This window comes from Pogona vitticeps, chromosome 1 (assembly GCF_051106095.1).
Source record: "Pogona vitticeps strain Pit_001003342236 chromosome 1, PviZW2.1, whole genome shotgun sequence".
NCBI lineage: Eukaryota > Metazoa > Chordata > Lepidosauria > Squamata > Agamidae > Pogona > Pogona vitticeps.
In genome coordinates, this window is record NC_135783.1 from 251,150,310 (window position 1) to 251,169,960 (window position 19,651).

Below are 19,651 nucleotides of genomic sequence, written 5' to 3' on the forward strand. Positions count from 1 at the left end.
TAAGCCAAGGTTTCTTAGGTCATTATAAAATGTAAAATATTGTGGTGCATCTGCTGAAATCCTCAGCAATATTTCCTTGCTATCTACCAATTCAAATCTGAATAAAATTCAAATCTACCATTGCCACCTCACAAGCCACATTGGTGAGTCAAGATAGTCATGACAGTTATTCCTGCTCAATATCTGTAGTCTGAGATTAATTTATACTAGATCCATTTATCTTTATATCATTAAAAAATCAGCTTCCAAAATTTAAACACCATTCCACATTTCCACCACATATGCATGTGCGTACCCATAATTTGATTGCATCTCCAACATAGTTTTGGAGTATTTACTGTGTTGTCTATGCTATATAATTTCAGCAATGTTAAATACCACCTCCCATAGCTTTCCTTTATTTTAACTGGCATATTTTTTAAAATTTTCTTATCCCATCTATTCTTCCATACTTTCTATTTTAGTGCTTCCCCCAAATCCATTTCCCATACAGATTTCAAAGCCTTTTGCTGATCTTCCACAATTTTTAATTTTTAATTTGTACCAATTTTTAATTTGTACCAATTTCTTCCATTCCAGTTGGATCATTTTGCTTTTCTCTTTGGATTCCTTCAATAGCTACTGCAGAACAAATCCGCAGTATTTGTTCTGCAGTAGCAGAAACTGAAACTGTCTCTAGCATGAAAGAAATGTTTATCACTGGTTAAAGTCTGTCCATCAAAGTACTGTACTCTTAAAGAAAATGAAACATTTTATAATTGAAAAGGAAGTTCCGTTTGTCAGAGTCCCTTTGTCAGGTGTTGCTGGCATAATGAATTGCTTTCCATACTAATCATTCAGTGCAATACCTTTCTGCACTATGATGACTCAACTTCATTTTCCTATAGGCTTTTTTTGGAGTATTCCTTTCTGTCTAGAAAGGAACATGGCCAGCTAACAGAATTACTCTTCTGCATGATCAGTCTGTGCTTTATAGAGTACAGCTAAGTCTTTGACTGTATGTATGAAACATTTCTTCTGTATGAGAAATGATGGGTGGTTCTGAAAGAAATGGGTATGCCTCAGCATATGATTATTCTGCTATGTAAATTGTGTTGTGATCAAGAAATTACCATTGGGAGAATATGGAGAGCCAGAGTGGTTTCCTATGAGCAAAGTTGTCAAACAAAGGTACATTTTATTCCCCTTCTTTCTTCACTCTGTATGAAGAACATATCATACAGAAAGCCAGATTTGATTCAAGCGAAAGAGTGAAAATTGGTGGAAGAAACATCAATAATTTTAGATATGCCGATAAGATTGTCTTATTGGCAGGAAACAGCAATGCCTTCAGATGACTTCTAGTGAAACTGAAAAGAAAGCACTGAAGCAGGACTGTAGTTGAATGTTAAGACTACAGAAGACCTACAGAACTTTAACATTGACAATGAAGAAATTGAAATAGAGATTTTGTATATCTTAGTTCAATCATCAATTCAAATGGAAGCTGCAGCCAATAAATCAGAAGAAGACTGGGACTAGGAAGGGCATCAATGAAGGAACTAGAAAAGATAATCAAGTATAAGGATATGTCATTGGAGACCAAGACCAAGATCACCAACACTCTTGTATTTCCAGTTACCATGTATGGATGTGAAGGTGGACAGTAAAGAAATCTGAGAGGAAAAAGATTATTTTGAAATGTGGTGCTGGAGAAGAGCAGCCTGGGCTGCCAGAAAAACAAACAAGTGGGTCCTAGATCAAATAAAGCCTAAACTATATCTGGAGTTAAAAATGTTGAGGTTGAGGCTGTCCTACTTCAGGCACATAGGATTCTCTGGAAAGGACAATAATACTGGGAAAAGCTGGAGGCAGTAGGAAAAGAGGGAGAGCAAATAAGCAATGAATTTACCCCCCCCCCAAGGAAACCACAGGCTTGAGTTTGTGAGAGCTAGGAAACAACATTTTGGAGATTGCTCATTCATAAAGTTGCCGTAAGTCAGAGGCAACTTGGCAGCACATAACAACAGTAATCACTGTGACTGTTAGGCAAAATAAGGGCTTAGAAGTTTGTTATACTAGTGAGTTTTGTGGTATGGATGATTTATGCGTCCCTAACACACGTTTCTTTTGCCCTTTTCCAAGTACAAAATACAAATTATTTTCCAGACCAAGGGCTACTACTTTTCTGGAAAGTCATGAAATTTAGGAATGCATTGTAACAACTTTTTTTAACGAAAAGACTCACTGGACATTCACAAAACGTTTTACATGTTAAAGTACATCTTGGAATTTTGTCTGCCAAGAAAAGCCCTGACTTCACAGAAAGAATTTTCAGTAGCAATCACCCTGACATAGAAATGTTGAAATTGTTTCTAAACAGATAGAATAAAAACAGATAATCCTGAAGTAAATTAGGTTGAAAGACAGACATATGAGTCTTTTTCCTCAGGTAGTACACATTTTAAATTAAACATACCAAAAAAAATTGAGTGGCACTGAAATTTTCACCACTTTTTTTGCAGCATTTAACAACTTTTGTGCAATTCCTAAATATGCTAACTCAGTCCTACAGTGGTGCCTCGCAAGGCAAATGCCTCGCAGGACAAAAAACTCGCAAGACAAATGATTTTGGAAATGGGATTGATGACTCGCCAGACAAATGTTCCTATGGCTGTGCTTCGCAAGACAAATGTTTTCCGTTTTTTGTTCCTGCCTCCTGTTTGCTGATTTTTAATTGTTTTTCTATGATGTTTAAAAAGTTAAAGTTTTTTGATTGAAAATTTTAAAATCATCTGCACAATATGTATGGCTTTAAAGAGCACTTAATAAACTCTCTTGTAAACCAAATTTGACTTTGTTCTGACTTTTTTTGCCCATAGGAATGCATTAATTAGATTTCAATGCATTCCTATGGGAAAACGTGTTTCCCAATATGAATTTTTCGCAAGACAACATTAACTGCAGAACGAATTAAATTTGTCTTGCGAGGCACCACTGTATAATAAACATTTATGGAAGTTTCTTATTTCTCATGTCTTTGCCTTTTTCTAGACATGTTTTATCTCTGCGAATGATTTGCTTGAAGCGTTTGATACATTTTTAGAAACACCCAGCTTAGAAGATAAAATATGGCGAAAAATTGCTCTTGATATTGCTCTCAAAACACTTAAGGAAGCCCTTCCTAACCAGGTGGGTTTTATTTAGTTCTATTCTGGGGATGCTAAACTGTTACAGTTCATATTTATTTTTGACAGTGTGCTGAGACAGACTAACCCAGCTACTTCTTTGGAAATTGTTGGGGAAAATAGTAAACCATTCCTTTTACATCATTTTTTAAAATTAGGGCATTTGGTTTAAGAGAAATTGAGAGCTTGAGAAAAGAAACACAAATGTGAACGAATAATTTATGGCTGCAGATAAAGGTATGAATAGATGTTGAAACTATCTATATGCATAAGATTATAATTAAAAATGGAATGTGGATTTAAATAGCGGGATAGCAGATAATATTTAGATGTATGCATGAAACGAAGAGATGACAGTGTCCTTGTGTGTTGATGACAATGCTTGATCATTATGATTTCTGAACAGTCAGAATGGATGTTAGTATAGAAGAACAGATACGATGTATATGTAATGCTCATTTCCATGTGTACAACATTATTCCAAGTAGAATGAAAAGGGTTAAAATAAGAGTAGGTTAGAAGACGTTGCTGGAATTAGTTTATCTCTGTAATTGTAATATCAGTTGATAAAGACAGTGAAGCAGGTTGAGGACAAGAAACTGAATTAATTTATCATTTGCTTACAATCACCACAATTTTGCTATTGTAACACTAACAAAAAAACGTATCTCCCATCAGTTAGACAGAAGGAAATGAAATCACGGCTTCTTCTTTGTGCTCTCTGTGACGTACACTTATGGGTTCTGCGCCTTCATAGAGTAGTTTCTGGAATGTTCCAGAGCTGAATAGCTTTAAGAGATTTTTTTTTTCTCCTGATGCTCTAACAAGAACAAAAGGGGAGCTACCAACGTGGCTGCCCCCTTAAATATGCCCTGCTCAGCCCATGCCCCTCGGCCAATCTCGGGCAAGTCCTGTAGCCTCGTGTGGCATCCGGGAAGGTTGGCAAAGGCAAAGCCTCCTGGGGGATCCCTTTGGGCCCCCTCCCAGCGTTGACATTTTTTCTGTATTGCAAAAGGAATGGTAATTCTAAATCATATAAAGGTGGGATGTATAAGCAAATAATTTAGGTAGTGGTTGTTACACATTCAAATGGATGTTTATTAAAGTAGTGTTGTGTATGTGCTTGAAATTTGACTAAATTATACAAATGCAAAATTAAAGTGATACCTTTATTGAACCACTAAAATCATACAAATTGCAAGCTTTCGTGGATAAAATCCTACTTTATCAGGCTGGGCACCACCTTTCTTGGACAGTGCAGAAAAACTGCAGGTTAGAATCTTAAAAATTCATGGCAGACATCCATGTTGAGTCTGGTGATATGAGGTGAATTAGGTGAGTTAGGTTGTAAAGACAACACAGAGTGCTGTCCTCTGAAGATGCCGGCCACAGAGACTGGCGAAATGTTAGGAAGAACAACCTTCAGATCACGGCCAAAGAGCCCGAAAAACCCACAACAACCATGTAAAGACTTAATTATATTCAAATTGCAAATTGATTCTGTTTATAATACTTTGTTAACAAAAGACTTAAGAAAATGTCAAGAATATAATTTAAGTGGGCATAATATGTTCAGAAGTTTTAAAAGTCTGCTTCTACTGAAAATTCTGACCTATAATTTACTTTCTTAGGAAAAGTGGCCAAAGAAATTATTAATAAAGATAAATGAATATCTGCATTTACTAAAGTCTTGTATTATCATATGTGAAATTATGAAAAAATCAGCATCAAAATATAACCAGATTTTTTAAAAAAATGTCTTTCCTATGTCAAGATAATGTTGTGTGTCATCCTTATAATTGAAAGTACTGAGCTTCTGATTTTAAATGACAAACATAAATTATAAAATTTGAAAATATGAGACTGAAGAAATGAAGATGTACGTTGCCTTTCACTATTTTCTAAACTTTTCTTATGAAAACAAATCATGGATGAGTGTTTTTGTACTGCTGTTGGTATAACTTATTACATAATTAAAATTATGTGGTTTTGTCTTGTAGGACTGGGCATACAAGATATGTGCTCAGTTTTCTAACGTGCAAGTGGTGGATATACCAAACCACACAAAACATGACATTTATGATGCAACTATGGATGATGTCATTCTTGTACATGGAGCTGTACAAGATTGCCAACTGGGGCAGTGTTACTATGCACCCTGCATTTTACCTAAAACATGCCACCAGGTAAGGAGAATGTTTGTAATTAGTCCATAGTACAGCTTCAGCACTAGATGGGAGAGAGCACAAATCCTGCAAAATTAATGGGATTGTGAAGACAGAGCATTTGTTCCTCCCCGATTTATCCTGTTTGTGGCCATTTTTGTTGTTTAGTCGTTTAGTCGTGTCCGACTCTTCGTGACCACATGGACCAGAGCACGCCAGGCCCTCCTGTCTTCCACTGCCTCCCGGAGTTGGGTTAAATTCATGTTGGTTGCCTCAATGATACTGTCCAACCATCTCATCTTCTGTCGTCCCCTTCTCCTCCTGCCTTCACACTTTCCCAACACCAGCATCTTTTCCAGGGAGTCTTCTCTTCTCATGAGATGGCCAAAGTATTGGAGCCTCAGCTTCAGGATCTGTCCTTCCAGTGAGCACTCAGGGTTGATTTCCTTTAGAATGGATAGGTTTGTTCTCCTTGCAGTCCAGGGGACTCTCAAGAGCCTCCTCCAACACCACAACTCATAAGCATCAATTCTTCGGCAGTCAGCTTTCTTTATGGTCCAGCTCTCACTTCCGTACATCATTAAAGGGAAAACCATAGCTTTGACTATTCGGACTTTTGTTGGCAAAGTGATGTCTCTGCTTTTTAAGATGCTATTGAGGTTTGACATTGCTTTCCTCCCAAGAAGCAGGTGTCTTTTAATTTCGGGGCTGCTGTCACCATCTGCAGTGATCATGGAGCCCAAGAAAGTGAAATCTGTCACTGCCTCCATATCTTCCCCTTCTATTTGCCAGGAGGTGATGGGACCAGCAGCCATGATCTTAGTTTTTTTTTTATGTTGAGTTTCAGACCGTTTTTTGCATTCTCCTCTTTCACCCTCATTACAAGGTTCCTTAATTCCTTCTCCCTTTCTGCCATCAGAGTGGTATCATCTGCATATCAGAGGTTGTTGATATTTCCTCCAGCAATCTTAATTCCGGTTTGGGATTCCTTCAGTCCGGCCTTTCGCATGATGTATTCTGTGCCACTTGAATCCAGATGTTACTGAGCTTTCTGTCCATGCTCATTCTTAAAATCTCATTTCTTTTCTCTTTCAAGAAATAAGCATATTTTAAAGAAATATTTCAGAAACCTTGACGAAACTGTTTAAAACCTATGCAATGTTCTTTTCTGATAGGTCTTTTCTCCCCTTTGCTTTAATAGATTAGTGCTAAATTGAAACTTCTCATGATGGCAAACTGCTGGAAGCCCACCATGGAAATCAGCTGTACAGTGGACCCTCTACTTACGGAATTAATCCGTATTGGAACGGTGGCTGCAAGTCGAAAAGTCTGTAGGTCGAATCTCCATTGACCTACAATGCATTGAAAACCGATTAATCCCATAACTGGCAGTTTTTATTCTATTTTTGTTCCATTTTGGTTTTTTTCTGGTCTGTAAGTTGATTCTCCGGCTGCAAGTCGAATCTAAATTTTGCGGCCAGAGAAGTCTGTAACTTGAAAAGTCTGTAAGTCGAGCCGTCTGTAAGTCGAGGGTCCACTGTATTCAAAAACAGCTCCTAAAAATCTTAAGGAAACTACTAGGTTTTTTTTGTTTTGTTTTGCCTTTGTTTTGCAGATTTGTTTAACTCAAATAGTGCTAAACTGAAAGCTTATGACATTGTGAACATCCATTGTGAATCAAGTTTGGAAATCATCTCTTTTTTCACCGTCTTCTCCTTTAAAATTCTTGCAGAAATCCATTCAAAATGATTTTCTTTACTGGATGTTTTTGTTTAAATAGTGGAATAATGCCAGAGTGAAAGCTTCCAGCCAGGGGAGCTCTTGCTGTCAGCTCCATTTTGTGATGCAAAGTGAAACAAACAAACAAAAACATACAGGAGGTAGTTTTTGATGCACTTTTTCATAGTTGACATTTGCTTGTGTGGGTGGCAGGAAAAATCCCATTACCAGTGTGAAAAATGGGAAACATCTGCTCCATCTGGATGATCCTGAGGAGAAGATGATCATGAGAGCAATTGCTGATGTTTCCTTCTTTAAAGGATGGCTCTTGAATTTTTTTTTTCAATTTGGTCTTCCATTGGTGGAACATGTGACCAAACAAGGCTAGCAGACCAACATGCTATTAATTTCTCTGAAATTCACAAAATGGCTTGGATAGGGAATTTCTGGCAGGCAGCTGTATTCTTGTGGTTAACCTCCAAAAGCTGCCTTTAAACTTCTATAGCCTAATCCACCCAACAAGTGCTTTAGCACTATGGGACAGTATATACGTCTGAACAACAAACAAACAAACCACAGCACTCACCCCTCATTCTGGCAGGAGGAAAGAAAATGGCCTTTCCCCGCCAAGAATATGTTTGGCCTGATCCAAAGAGATGCAGCAAAGTAGACTTCCAGATGTGTATCACTAGCTGTGTTTGATACTATTCGTGAGTATAGTTTGGGCAAGTTAGTTTTTTTTTTTTGGCTCATAGCTTCCTGAATCCCCTGATCAGGATGGCCAATGGCGCTGTGGGGTTGGGAGCTGTGGGCTTAAAAAAAAACCAATTTTCCCAGGTTGACATGGACTAACTCTTACTATGGTAATATTCCAGGTACGAGGCAATGCAACAGTAACAAAACTCTTAGTTATACGAACTACCAATCGAGGTGCTCAGACGAGCAGTGAAGTATGCAATCCTCTTTGCCAGTATCATTCGAGCCGGAGACGTGGTGAGAAATTACATGGAAACCATATTTCTAGCGAAGTTATAGAAATGCATGGCTGTGTGGAAGGCAGATATCACTTCCCAAATTTAACAATACCGTAGTCCTTTAAAGCAGGGGTCCCCAACCCCCGGTCTGTGGCCTGGTGCAAGTCTGTGGCCCGGTGCCAAACTGGGTCGCAGAGACAGAACTCCCACCCACCCTGCACGCACTCCCCCCTGCATAGCCCCTTCACACACGTGTGTGAGCGCCTGTGTGAGCACCCCCACCCCTTCGCTCATGTGCATAACTGCTCCCGCCTTCATGCATGTGTGCAAGTCTGTGTGGCCTCACGCAAATGCCCCCCGTTACTTTGCACGCAAGCACAGGGGCGTGCCTTGCCTTCCCCCACTGGTCCACTGTGTTAAAAAGGTTGGGGACCACTGCTTTAATGGGTTTGAATTACTCTATGAATTTGGTATGGACGTGTACTCAGCACCATCTCAAGGTGGGCTGCTTGCCTTTTATCTTTTTATAACTCTATTTCCCTTGTCAAAAACACACCCCTTTGTGTAATGAAGGGAACCCAAGCCCAAGGGCAATTTGGTTGCCATTGATGGTCAAATCCCCATGCACTACTGAGTAACCTTCAGCCCTGTGACATTGACCACATGGCCCCTGCTGGTTTCACCAAACCAAAAGGAGCTCACGCTAAGTCCTCCCACCAGCAGATATCAATTGTGACGTTCCCTCTTTTTCTCACTGCTACTAGTGGATTTCCTTTATCCACAATGTAAAAGAATTTAGTCAGACACTTGTCTGGTTACTGCCAACAGAAGTTATTTATTGAAGTGTATTAAATTAAATCAGAATCACAGATGTTCTTTCTTCAGTGCATAAAATCAAATCATTAAAATATTATATCTTCCCACATACTCAGTCATCATTTGCTCTATCTATTAACCTTGACCAGCTTATCTCTATAAGTATATTTTCTCACTATCTCCCTGACTATCTCTCTCTCTCATTCTGCAACTTCTATATCCCTCCTTTTCTCCGCAACCTCTATTTCTCCCTGCCAAACCTTCTTATATCCCCTGACTCAGCCCCCCCACTCTTCTCATAGGCTCATTCAAATGAGATCCTGGATATGAGTGACAGGAGTGACGTGGGGCAATTGTCACAAGCCCGTTCTTTATTTCTCTTCAGTTGCTGAACAACTGTAAAGCTAGATTCAATCGTTTAAATGCAAACAGTGCAAGGATCCTATGGACCTCCAGCTGGCAAAACATCATAAAGTTCAACTGCCTTTATTTCTTATGTATAGGGGATTACTGACATGTCAAAAAAAATCTCTCCAGTGGGGAATAAGAGTCTTTGAAGTAAATGTAAAATAGCTACATATTTGACACTTGTGGTTTACTGACAAGGTACATGGGTGCGCATCATACAACTATGCATGTGACCAGGTACACAGCGACTAAAATGATGCTTGGGTTAGGGCACCTCCCTTATGAGAAAAGGCTACAGCGTTTTGGGCTCTTTCATCTAGAGAAAAGGCACCTGAGGGGGAACATGATGGAGACATATAAAATTCTGCAGAGGATGGATCAAGTGGAGAGAGGGAAACTCTTTCCCCCCTCACACACTAGAGCCAGGGGACATCCACTCAAGTTGATTGTTGGGAGAGTGAGAACAGGCAAAAGAAAATATTTCTTTACCCAGTGTGTTGTGGAACTCCTTGCCACAGAATATGGTGATGGCATCTGGCCTACAGTAGATGCCTTGGAAAGGGGATTGGACAGATTTCTGGAAGAAAAGCCCATCACAGGTTACCAGCCATAATAGGGATGTACAGTCTCCAGTATTAGAAGGAAGGTACCTCCAAATGCCAGATGCAGGGGAGGGGTATCAGGAGACAGGTATCTAGTTGTCTCATGTGTTCCCAGAAGCAACTGGTGGGACTCCTGTGAGATACAGGAAGCTGGACTAGATGGGCCCTTGGCCTGATCCAGCAGGGCTCTTCTTAGGTTTTTATGTAACTGAAATGCACTCTGGCACCTCATGCAGTAGTTATGGCAAGTGACAAATACTTAACACAAATACAAATGATATTCTGTGCAATATCTTGCAATATGTTATAAGCAGCAAACAAAGAACAACTTTACATTTGTTATAAATATTATGCATATTCTGTACAAGTAAGATTTTTAGAGAGTCTTTGTAGTCGAGATGAGGAAAGTAAATTAACTCTGATGGCTTGATTGCTTTCCTGGGATCAATTGATCCTTAAACTCTACTATTCATCTGACATCTATACCTGCCCCTTCCTGTAAAACCACTCCCCTTCTCCTTATAGAGGGGTGGTTGGGCATCCAAGCTTTTTCTCCACCAAGAATGCCTTGTTACTCCCAAGTTCAGGATAACAGCAGGTGAAGAACGGGATTGTGTTGCTCATGGGAAACATGAGTGAGTGGTCATAGTGGAATCCTGCTGCCATCCTCCATTTCAGGTTATAGATGACAGTAAGATATCCTCCTGGCCCACTTCTGGCCCACACTGGAACTGCAACCAGAGATAATAGTTGTAATTAAAGATGTGGGTATTCGTATATGGGGATATTCGTACACAAATACCCCCGCACAGGTGGACATAATGAGGGTCTGGCTCCCTAGGGCCAGACTGTCCATTCACCTGTCCACTGTTGCCACGGGCTCCATGCTCCCTCCAATAAGTCCAGAGCTTGTGGTTGACTACCCACTCCTGGCAGAAGGAGGGAAGATGAGCCTCCCTGCCAGGCTAACAAGTGGCTAGTTGACTGTGAGCTCTGGAGTGATTGGAAGGGAGCACAGAGCCCATAGCAGCAGCGGATGGGTGAGTGGACGGTCTGGCCCCAGGGGGCCAGACCCTCCTTATGTCCACCTGTGCAGGCATATTTGTATTTGTATACGAATACAAATACCCCTATCTCTAGTTGTAATCCCATTGTGGTCCTGAATCAGGGATGGTTGTGGGATCTCTGCTACCTTGCTTACATTCTCTCTTGGAAAAGGAGTGGGATAGGGTGGGGAGTCCTAGTAGTGTCTGAGATCAGTAACGGTAGTGGGTCCGTATTACATGTTCCCAATGGGGAGTGAAGTAGAAATAAGTCTGGCAAATATCCCTAATCTGAGTATTAGGAGAATTATATCTCAAATCAGAAATAGCAGCAGGATTTCTCTGCTTGTAGCTTGCCTTATCAGGTGAAAGGTGAGATGTGTTTCAGGAATCTTCCCATATCCAAGGAGTAGAGGTCTGTGGAGGGGGAGGAACCCTTGGAATCCTCAAAGGACATATCCTGACTGTTATGGGGTCAGACGAGGCTTGTGAGCTAGAGGTTTTCTTCCCATTCCTTACGGAAGTTCCCATGTTGTTTAAACAGTTCCTTCCCAAATTTCCCAAGGATAATTAAACAGAATGGATAGGGGAAATCAGTATTTTCACATACTTTTTAAAGTGGAGGATATCTTGAAAAAAAAAGCCAAATGAAATATTAAAACATTTTCCTCTTGAATTTACAGAGGCCTTGGGGAATGTTTTTTCAGCTCATTCAACCTCTCCTGGTTCAGTGACTACAGATCCAGTAAGTATGTAGGCTCAATTAGGTTCTAGTGCCTTCAGCATAACTGAGTAGAGTAAGAATTTTACAGAATGCTGCCCTAAGAACTGCTAATAGAAGGATGGCATGTTGTAATAGAGGATCCATGTCTTCAGTGTCTACTTTAATTTCCTTCTGTGTGATCTCTGCCCATGGGATGCCCTCACTTGCCTTTTAGCAGTGGTCTCCCAGGACATGGAAAGCAACACCTATGTGAGGTTAGCACACATCTTTTTACCCATGGAGCAAACAAATGAATCTCAGGATAGTTTTCTAAGATTATAGCAACTAAGCACCCAAAGTGGTTGGATCTAATTAACTATGAGATAAAGGAAAATAGACCATAGCACAATGCCAGAAATAGGACTTCACACATACCAATGGTTGCGTGGTTCTGTTGCGCTTTTCAGACATTTTCTTCTGCAAAGTATTCTTTCATAGAATCTGCATTAATCACTTTCAGTTCATCTTTTTCTGCCACTCTGGACGCACTTGGTTCATTCTTGCACTGAACCATTTGCTCCTCTTGTCTCTACTTGTGGCTCACTCGCCCGTTATCTTTGCTCATGGTCTTCTGTAGCTCATTGTGCTTTGAAGAAGAATGAAGAGAAACTAAACTGACTGTGCATCACATGTTCATTCACCAGCCATGCACCTGGAGCAAGTAACATTACTATACTGTTCTGATTGACGTGCTCTAGAAGTCCTCCGTGTCTTTTCTGAACATTTTAAAGTCTTAAGGGGCTGGCCAGATGCCTCCCCACTACTCTGCCTCTGCTCATAGCCTTGCCTCCATCAATACTGAAACTGAAACCATCTGCCCTGAGTTCTCTACATTTCTATCTCCCAGTTTCTTCACTCCACCACCTCCTACCTTTTTGCTTTTTCTTATCTCACTTGATAAGTTGGCTACCCTTGTGTCCTCATCTAACCTATCAATCTGCCCCCTGCCCCCAATCCCTTCCTGACTGAAACGACCCCCCTCACTATAATTTCCTCTCCATCAAAGACCAATTTCTTCCTTCCCCTTCACCTCCTTATGTATTATATGCCACCACTTACGGCAACCCTCATAAGATTTTCATGACATGTCAGATATTTAAGGAGTCAGATATTTAAGGAGTCAATTTATCATTCCTCACCCAACCCCATGAGGTTCTATAGCCAAGCAAGGATTTGAACATAGGTCCTAGTCTGTCAGCCTATCTACTACACCACACTTGATTTCATACTTGCCCTGATTAAGATCATCACCATCTCCATTATTCAATGAACCACCAAAGCCACCCTCTTAATCCACTTTCTCGCTAGTTACCACTACCAATGGCCCTTTTGTCATTTGTCTCAATTATTCTTGGAAGATGTTGCTTATTTCTGATGTCTTAATTTCCTGTCAGCTTTTGACCTGTCTGCTCGAAATTTGTCTATTACCCTCAAAAGCTGTCAGTGATCTAAAGATTTTTCTATTCAGTCCATTTTCACCTTTATCTTTCTGTCATCTTCAGCAGGTAGCACTTCCTCTTTAATTCCTTAGTGATTCTCTCCTGAGATAGTTCTCTTCCAAGCTGTTCTTTCGGTTCTTCTGTGAGGTGAATCTCTTCTTTAAGAGCCTCACAGGGATTTTCTTCTCTTTCTGCTCCTCTGTCCCTAGGCATTCATTCTCAGTTTTCAGTACCAGTTACGAGCTGATGACACCCAGCTCTTGAACTCTGTCCCAAGATTTTCTCCTCTGTCCTGTATGTCTTGTTGCCTGCGCCATATTTCCACTTAATCTAGCATAAGCAGGACCAACTTCTGTAACTTTCTTCACAAGTACTTCTCTTCTCAGGTGCACCTTATTTACTGCTCACAGAGGCAAAACCTTGGCTTTAAGTACATGTTTTTAATATATTTATTTAATTCTTTTTAAATATTGTAATATTTTGAATTTTTCCTTTTAATATTGTTTCTTTTCATACTGTAAGCCTCCTTGAATCCTTTTCAGGAAAAATGTGGCATAAAATATATTAAGTAGATAAATTATTAATTAATTAACTCTTGATAACTCTCTGCTTGATTCCCCAGACCAATCTATTGCCAATTCATTCATATCCCTGCTTTACAACACTGCTAAGATCCAAGAAATCAAAAGGAAATTTAAACCTGCATTATTGTCGTAATGTGCCATCAAGTTGCTTCTGACTTATGGCGACTCTATAAATGAGCAATCTCCCAAATGCAGTCCTCAACAGCTCAGCTCCAGCACACTCAAGCCTATGGCTTCCTTTAGGGAGTTAGACCATCTTGGTTTGGGACATCCTCTTTTCCTGCCTTCCAGCTTTCCCAGCACTGTGATATTTTCCAGAGAACTCTACTGTCTCATGATGTGACCAAAGAAGGACAGCCTCAGTTTCAACATTTTTGCCTCCAGGGTTATTTTGATCCACTTGTTTGTCTTTTTGACAGTCCAAGATATCTGCAAAGCTCTTTTGCAGCACATTTCAAATGAATCAGTTTTTTCCTCTCTTTTTTTAACTGTCCAGCTTTCACACCCATACAGGTTGATTGGAAATACAGTCGTGCCCCGTTTAACAGTTACCCCTCATTACAATGAATTCGTTTCATGACGATGTTTATGCGATTGCAATTGCAAAACAATGGTCTAAATGGGTTTTTTTCGCTTTGCAAAGATCGGTTCCCTTCTTCGCGAACCGATTCTTCACATTACGATGATCAAAACAGCTGATCATCAGGTTTTCAAAATGGCCACCAGGTGCTCAAAATGGCTCCCCAGCTGTGCTTAGGGACGGATTCCTCACTATATAGGCACTGAAAATGGCCACCGTATGGAGGATCTTCGCTGGATGGTGAGTTTTTAGCCCATTGGAACACGTTAACCAGGTTTTAATGCGTTTCAATGGCTTTTTAAATTTCGCTTTACGACATTTTCACTCTACAGCGATTTCGCTGGAATGAATTAATGTCGTTAAGCGAGGCACCACTGTATAAGAATGTGGATGACCTTGGTCTTGGTTTCCGATGACACATCATTACACTTGATGATCTTTGGCAGATTGCAGCCACTCCACATCGCCTCTGCTCCAGCCTGTTGTATTACAGAACAAACAGACAGACAGTGCTGGATGGGACCAACCTCCCCAGGTTGCTTTACTACACTCCAGTCGACATTCTCACCCACAATCAGATTTTGGATGACATTTTCCTTTTTTGCTAATTTGTTAAGAAGGAGGGTTTGGTGGCAATGGAAAATCCACTGTTGTCTTTGTTTGGATTCAAACTTGAAAGGAGGAAAAGATAACCAGAAACCTTTCCTTCTGTATTGGTCAGGCTGGAATTTCTTACCTTATCTCTCCCTACCAATAATTACATGAATAAATGTTCTCAAGCTCCCCAGGTTTCATCTGTCCCAGATGAAACTTCAGGGACTACTAAAACAATAAAACCAGACCACAAAGGCACACTTTCATTGACAAATTCTTTGCCAAGCTCAACCAAAGAGGAGAGACAACAGAAAGAACCAAGCATCATTTCAGCAGTGACTAGAGATGGGCATGAATCTCAGTTCGGAGGTTCGTGCTGGTTTGTATGCATGACACCACAGGTGCCACACATTCCCTTTGCCCACCTCCCAGCTGGATCCCCCCACTCACCAGCTGGTGCATGCTTCTCTCCTCCTCCTCTTTGGCTGTTCAACCAGTCCCTGGCAGGAGCATGGGCTTGCCTCCTTGTCTGAATGGTTGAACAGCTGAAGAGGATGAGGACAGGAGCCAGCCAGTGAATGGGGGAATCCAGCCGGAGAGTGGGGGAAGGGAATGGGGGAAGGGAATGCACATGAACCAGCACGAACCTATGAAACAAGGTTTGTGCCCATCTCAAGCTGTAACCTCATTTTCCAGCTACTTAAAAAATAGCATGTTAATTCCATATGGCACCTGGTATGGGGACGTGGTGGCGTTGCGGGCTAAACCGCAGAAGCCTGTGCTGCAGGGTCAGAAGACCAAGCAGTCGTAAGATCGAATCCACGCGATGGAGTGAGCTCCCATCGCTTGTCCCAGCTCCCGCCAACCTAGCGGTTCGAAAGCATGCAAATGCAAGTAGATAAATAGGGACCACTTTAGTGGGAAGGTAACAGCATTCCGTGTCTAAGTCGCACTGGCCATGTGACCACGGAAGATTGTTTTCAGACAAACGCTGGCTCTATGGCTTAGAAACGGGGATGAGCACTGCCCCCTAGAGTCGAACACAACTGGACAAAAAAATTGTCAAGGGGAACCTTTACCTTTACCTTTTTTATGTTGTAGCAGATCAAATGACGCACTAGGACTCTGGAGGCCTGAGTCTGAAACTCGGCCTAGCTATGGTACCTCACTGGGGGAAATGGAATAGGTAAAACCACTCCTTAAACATCTCACCTACCTTGAAAGCCCTATTAGGTTGGTTATAGATCAGTTCCAGCTTGACAGCACATAATTAGCTAACTAGTTCCATACTCCCAATACCCTTCTTATCCATACATGGAATGGCAAGTGCAACTGGGTGGTGAGGGAGAATCATATTCACTTTCAACCTCCTTCTTACCAAAGAATAGCACTTCTTTAGAAGTACAACTTCCTGCTTGCTTTCTTTGAACAGAGGGCTCTTTCTTGCAGAAACTCAGCTGAATCAGTTTACCATGGAGTGAAAGGAACCATCTGCATCCTTCAGTTATAGTGGCTTCCCAAGCTTCCTGGCACGACTAGCATGCTTGTTGTTTGTAAGCTCACTGCTACAAAAATGTCATTTGCCTCCTAGAACATGCCCCCCTGCCATTGTAATTGCTGTCTGTTTTCTGTCTGTCCCTTAGTTCATTGATAGACTTCTTTAGCTTCAGCCATCCTTTATAAAACTGAGGGTAATTCTTCAACTTTTATTGTGGATGAACTTGTGATGGGTAGTTCTTCTTGCCACCTACAGCTTGTGTTGAACCATGCTGAAACCTTTTTTTTCCCTTTAAACAGAACAATTTGATCGGCCAAAAGGACAAGAAGAAAAAAGATTCCAGTATGTGCAAAGTTTAACAAGATACAATGCCATCGCAAAGAAAACTGATGACACAAAGCACAAGTCTACATAGTTCAGGGACCTTCATGTTAAAGAACTGAAAATAATTTATTTTCCAAGACAGCTGCCAGACAGCAAAGGGAAATCTCAATTTCTCCTAACGTGAAAATAAGGAATGTCTGACGTAATACAATTGCAAGAGGTGGTATCTTCTAAAATTCTGGGAGACATTGTGGGGAATCCATTGTGAGAATCCAGCAAGGGCCAAAAATCTGGAAGCAAGAACAGCTCTGCGACCATAATAATCGTACCTTGTGCAAGAGAGAATTCACCCTCCCCCCATGCCTCTCCCAATTTTCAGCAGCAATTTGATGGGGGTGGCAGAACATGCAGGGCAGTGAGAACCACAAAAGAACCATGTGGTGGATGTCCACATGTTTCCTGTCTCTGCTCTGTAACATTTCATTCCACATATTTAACTTCTTTTCAAAGAATCTACTACATGCTTGTTCAACCGCATTGTCCAGGTCCACTAATTTCTTACCTCCTCTGAGGCTTAAGACAGGCACACACATGGGCCAGTAGCAAATGGCTCCATATCTGAGAACGACCATTCCATATTATTTACATCACATCAACTGTGATGCTTTTTTGAAAAAATGGATGACTCCTAAGTTGCACTACGCTGTTGCACAAATCACATACTATTTACTTGAAAAACGTGGTGGTGGTGATGGCAGCATCTTGTGGAAGCTTTAAAAAGCAGCGTCTGATGAACTGTCATTTCCCAACTCACAGTAATTCCTCTTGTCTTTCCTGCAAAGGCACCTTTTGAATGGAACAGGATAATAAGGAAAAGTGAACAATAGTTAAGGGTTTCTTTTTAGTGTGAGCGTGAATGTAACACAGCAGCAGAACAATATAGGCTACAATGTGTTTGATTAAGACACCCGACACTCCTTGCACAGTGCTCTCCTCCTGCCATTCTCCAGATGTTTTAATTTCAACTTCATAGAGCCAGCCAGCAGGGTTTTTTTCTAACACCATGAAAAAAAAGCTATGAATGTTGAAGCATTTATTTCTGATGTTGTATTATATTTTGTATCTATAGGAAATTCATTCAATTAGTTCCCCAGCATAGAACTCCAAGGTATATGATATGTAGCTATTAGAGCAGGACAGCTGTTTCTTCCTCTTCAGTAGATGAAATGAAAAAGCACCCTTCTGCTCTACCCTCTACCCCTTCTCTGTAAGATGTGAACGGCCCTTGGATTACACCTGAACAGTCATCTGGAACAGAAGTGGACCAGACACTGGCTTTGAGATGTTAGGAATAAGGGAAGAAGAAAGTACCAGTATACATTTGTTTTTATTTCTGTATGCAATGTAGTATTAGGCACATAGCTTGGGACACTTTCTAAAATAAGCCATTGGCCATTATTCAGAGTTTCCTTTTGGCTTTACAAATGAAAAACTTCACCAGATCAGAACAGTGAAAGTATAACAATTAACATGCTCAAGTGTCCAGTTTTGATATTTAAATATATTATACCTTTAAAACACATGACCTGTAATTACATGAGCATCATGGGCATTTCATTATTGGTTGATTTGTTGAAAGGATTACAGTTTTTTAAATATGAAGATTGTTCCAAAATATTTAATTTTTTTAATGCTCTGAATTAAAGTACATCTGGTGAATGGGTTTAAAAAAGTAGGCGAATCACTTAAAAATACACAACAAGCCATGTGCACTTCAAAAGCCTGCTGTAAAATGTTGAACACCAGATTTCTTTTTAAATCATTGTTTTAAATCTAAAGCAACCAAAATATTTAAAGGGCACTGCAGTTCAACTTTCTGTTTTGCCAAACTAAAAGAAACATGGGCATCAGCATTTTTTTTGAGGGGAAAGTGAAAAATAATGAAAACTGCTAAATACTTTGGTCACTAATTGTCAAATAGTTATGTCTCAAATACATTGGATTTGTGTATTCACTTTTTAAAATAAAACTATTCTTACTATTTTAACTACAGTGTCACTACTATTGGTACTTGGGTATCAAGATCTTATTTCACAAGCCACTCATCATTTAAAGAAATACAGTATAAACACACACAAAAATTTATTGGTTCTTCATGGTCTCTGTGAATGCACACAAATGAGTTAAACTGCACCTGCGCAGGACTATTCGGAATATTCTAGGGCTTAAATAACTGACCAATAGAACTTTTCCTCATGGTGCACATGCCCTGCCCACACGTGGTACCTCAGTTCCTTTTTGCCGCTGCTGCAATTGGACTCCTTCACGACACCTAGAGCTATTTTCAATTCATTTACAGTTTCTGGTTTTGATCTTGACGTGTTTTCTTGACTACAGTTTTTCTTATCTGGAGTATTTCAACTTGGACTGACTTGATTTTCAATTCTTGCATTTTGGATTGGCTGCCGTTATTGCATCTGGTTTTTGGCTTTTGGACTGGTTACCGTTTGTGATTTGGATTACGGAATTGGACTTGATACTTGGATCTTTATCTTCTCGGCTTGACTCCCTGGTTTTTGATCCTGGACTGCTATTGTTAACACTTCCCGTGAGTCTTTTTCTTTCCTTTCCACCCATCTTTCTCTGTTCCCACCAAATTTTATGGCCTCTTCAGGCCCATTCAATGCTGTACGTCATGTGCTAACAAGATTCCTTTTACGGACAGCCACAACCACTGTTTATTCTGTTTGGGGGAAAGACACCAGCCCAACCCTTGTCAAGAGTGTGCAAAATTAACCAAGCCTGCCCTGAAGCTCCGCTTACAGCGACTCCACTTGTATCTTTGGGAGAAGCCGTTAACACCGTCGAGCTTGACAACCAGGGAACCTACTGTGCCTCCTGCTCCTCCCTCTCCTCATCCCGATCCCACTGTCTCGCTAGTGCCTGCTACACCTTCTTCGAGAGCTTCTTCGAAG

The 19,651-nt window shown here is 40.6% G+C and overlaps 1 protein-coding gene across 2 annotated transcripts in view; it reads left to right on the forward strand.

Moving 5' to 3' along the window:
* LOC110074209 (sodium/hydrogen exchanger 11) overlaps positions 1-19,651 on the forward strand; it is a 117,271-nt gene that overhangs the window by 83,223 nt on the left and 14,397 nt on the right. Inside the window, exons 23-27 of one of the 2 annotated variants that reach the window (XM_020784199.3) lie at positions 3,034-3,171; positions 5,168-5,353; positions 7,927-8,044; positions 11,578-11,639; positions 16,652-18,723. In XM_020784199.3, coding sequence (XP_020639858.3) covers positions 3,034-3,171; positions 5,168-5,353; positions 7,927-8,044; positions 11,578-11,639; positions 16,652-16,711 — 564 coding nt within the window. In that variant the 3' untranslated portion in view covers positions 16,712-18,723. Of the gene's footprint in view, positions 1-3,033; positions 3,172-5,167; positions 5,354-7,926; positions 8,045-11,577; positions 11,640-16,651; positions 18,724-19,651 lie in introns of those variants that run through there. The other variant, XM_078383601.1, reaches the window with a different exon arrangement.